General features: G+C 58.4%; 1 protein-coding gene across 1 annotated transcript in view; it reads left to right on the plus strand.

The window, feature by feature from the left end:
• ADCY3 (adenylate cyclase 3) overlaps positions 1 to 3,048 on the plus strand; it is a 101,622-nt gene that overhangs the window by 80,107 nt on the left and 18,467 nt on the right. Inside the window, exon 6 of the mRNA XM_013004358.2 lies at positions 2,133 to 2,295. Coding sequence (XP_012859812.1) covers positions 2,133 to 2,295 — 163 coding nt within the window. The remainder of the gene's footprint in view (positions 1 to 2,132; positions 2,296 to 3,048) is intronic.

Consider the following 3,048-nt stretch of genomic DNA (forward strand, 5'->3'; position numbering starts at 1 on the left):
GGCAGCTCTCCGAGTGACCCAACAGCAGGAAGGGGAAGGCAGAGCGAGAGAGTGTGTGTGGCCCACTTCCGGGGAGAAAGAGGAAGAGGCAGGCTTTGGAGAGCCATGTATCTGTCATCCTCTAATTCAGCTGCAACCAGATTGTCAGGCTACACTCCGCCTACGGGAGCCACGTTGTCACAGAGAAACTACCACACTCTCTGAGCACTGGTTCTGGCCTCCTGAAGCAGCAGCCCCTGGGGGCTGGCCTGTCGGGCCCAGAACACCCCACAGTCCCCGGGGAGGGAGCCACCCGGGGGTGTAGTGCTGGCCCACCAAGGTATCGTGTTAGGTCGCTCCGTTCTGGGCCCTGGGAAGTGCAGTTGTGCCCCCAATTCCGTCACAGCTGAATGGGCAGGACTTCTCCATTCTCTGTGGGGTCTTGCCCAGCCTTTGTCCCCCATGTGTCTGTTTATGCTGGAAGCTGCAGTGTCCGAAAATTTGTCACCCTGCCCACATCTGCAGGAGGCATTGACACCCCACCCCTGACCCCGGTGTCCTCTTGTTCCTTCTGTTTTTTCTCAACTCGACTTCTGTCTTCCTCGCCTGATGCTGCTCTGACTGATAGAACCACACGTGGGCGGCTTTACTGGCAGAAGTTTGTTCTCGGTGCTCAGGAGGCTGGGAGTCTGAATTCGGGCTCCAGGGGAAGGCGTTCTTTCTCTGCTGGCTCTGGGGAAGATCTTTGTCTCTGTTCGATGTCGGTGGGCCCGCCGCTCCTTGGAAATCAACTTTCCCCTGGATGTATGAGGCCCTCAGCACAGGGACCCCGGGGGCAAAGGATACCCTCTGCTCCTAGCTCTCATTGCTTAGTAGTAGGCAGGCCCGTCCCCCTGATGGCTCCCTGCTTGCTTGATTTCTTTTATATTGAAAGACGGATACACTCTGAGCTCACCAGACACAAACTAACCTGGTAGATGCCTCATTACTGAATGAACTCTGATTCCGCCTTGTTCACAGCACAGGGGTTCCGACGTACAGCATGTAGGATAATTACATCAGGTCATAAATAGGGGACCATTACATTCTACCAAGGATCATGGCCAAGTTAGCACATACTTGGGGGGGAACAAAATTCAGTTCACAGTGCCCCAGGATGACCAGCCCTTGCTCTTACGTTAGGGGCCCTGGTGCACTCATAATGAAAACACCGGGTTGCTGGCAAAAGGTTGGCAGAGCCCTCCCACTGTTCTGAGGGAGAAAGAGGACGCGGGGAGAATCATGAGTGCACCAGGGCCCCTAACGTAAGAGCAGGGGCTGGTCATCCTGGGGCACTGTGAACTGAATTCTGTCCTGCAGAGTCACCACGAAGGGGAGGCAGCTCAGCGGCACGGGACTTCTCTTGGGTTAGAAAGGTTAAGGGTGGCAGTGACATGACTGGGGTGGCAGCCAGGGCCTCTACTCCAGTCTCTGTGCCCCCACCGGGCCCCAGAGCAATGAGTTCCTTAAACTCTGTTGTCCCCGCTCCGGCCCCACCGTTGTCTCTACCCCAGGTGGCACAGACATCCCCGGATGGAGGGTCCCCCTTGGGGATGTAAAGGTCTCAGGGTGACATGCAGCGCTAAGGCTGAGGGGGCTGCTCCTGCCCCCTGCGGGGACTCAGGAACTGCCTGGGCTTGGCCTTTGGTCCAGCTGCAGATTCAGCATCTGCAGACAAAGAGCGGGTGCTGCCTTTGCCCCTGGGGACTGGCATTCCGGGGAGAACCTGACCTAGGCTCCCCTGGCCACCGGGCGGATTTCTGGGTCCTGTGTGCTGGAGGAGGCCCACACACCTGCCTGGTCCTCCCCTGTGAGCACCTAGAATAGGGCCTGGAACAGCTGGAGGCCCAGCGAGTAGCTCGCCGCACTCATGAGTCGATGGGTGATTCGAAGGAAGAACCCGAGGGTCCTTGGGTGGCGATCTCCACCCCCGGAAGGCCTGGAGTCTCTGACTCTCTGACTTCGGCCTCAGCTCAAGCCCTGGCCTCACTCGTGTCACTCGGCTCAAATGCGGGCAGAAAGCTGGGGGCAGGTAGAGGCGAGGCAGGAACTCGCCCTGGGTGTGGGGGGCCAAGAGCCAGGCCCCAAGCCCGCTGTTCTGTGTTTCCCTGCAGGTACGTGCGGGAGAAGACCCAGACCGGGGTGGACATGCGTGTGGGCGTGCACACGGGGACAGTGCTGGGGGGCGTCCTGGGCCAGAAGCGCTGGCAATACGACGTGTGGTCCACCGATGTCACCGTGGCCAACAAGATGGAGTCTGGCGGCATCCCAGGGTGGGTGCTCCCCCCGAGTGGACATGGGGGAGGCTGGCCGCACCCCCTCCTAGCACGCCGGGCCCTGACATCACTTTGCCCTCCCCCAGCGAGCCCACACCTCCCCAGTGCTAAGGTCCGTAGTCGTGAGAACCAGCCCGAGGCTGGGTGTGCTGTTCACGGTGCACGCGGCACACCGTCCACGAGCCTACCCCACAGGAAACCCACCAGTCAGGGTCGGGGTGATGGTGGGGTGGGGTAGACTAAAGAACACCTTCCCAGGTCCCCTCAGGGTAAGCCCAGCCCAGGCCGCTGCCAGGGACCAGGGACATCGTTTATATCTATCTCCAAAGGCAGCTGTGGCCTCCTGCTCAGTGCAGATGCCCCAGGAATGCGTGTGCTGATCCCTCCTGGTAAGTGTCCCGACTGAGTGTCCGCCTGGTGGAGAGTAGCCTCACCTTATGAATTGGGAGCTCAGAGCCGGCGTTTAAATTCCCGTGAGGCAGATGTCTTACTCCCTTTTTGTGGATTTAGCACTGAGGCCAGCTCCATGGCCGCCGTGTTGCGGGTTCAGATAAACGAGAGCCACTAAAATGTCTTGAAATTTGGAAGCACCCTTTATTCGATTTTAACTGGCCTGTGAGAATCTAAAAGCAATTCCTCGCTCGCAGTCCCGAGCGGACATTTCAGTCCATCTTTAAAGGCAAAAACTAAATCTTCATCTGTCTGGAGCCTCAGCAAGCGTGGACAGAAGCAGAAAGCAACCTTCATGTTCCTA

The sequence above is a fragment of the Echinops telfairi genome, unplaced genomic scaffold (genome assembly GCF_000313985.2).
Source record: "Echinops telfairi isolate 266 unplaced genomic scaffold, ASM31398v2 ScPeMD7_9;HRSCAF=40, whole genome shotgun sequence".
NCBI classification, from domain to species: domain Eukaryota; kingdom Metazoa; phylum Chordata; class Mammalia; order Afrosoricida; family Tenrecidae; genus Echinops; species Echinops telfairi.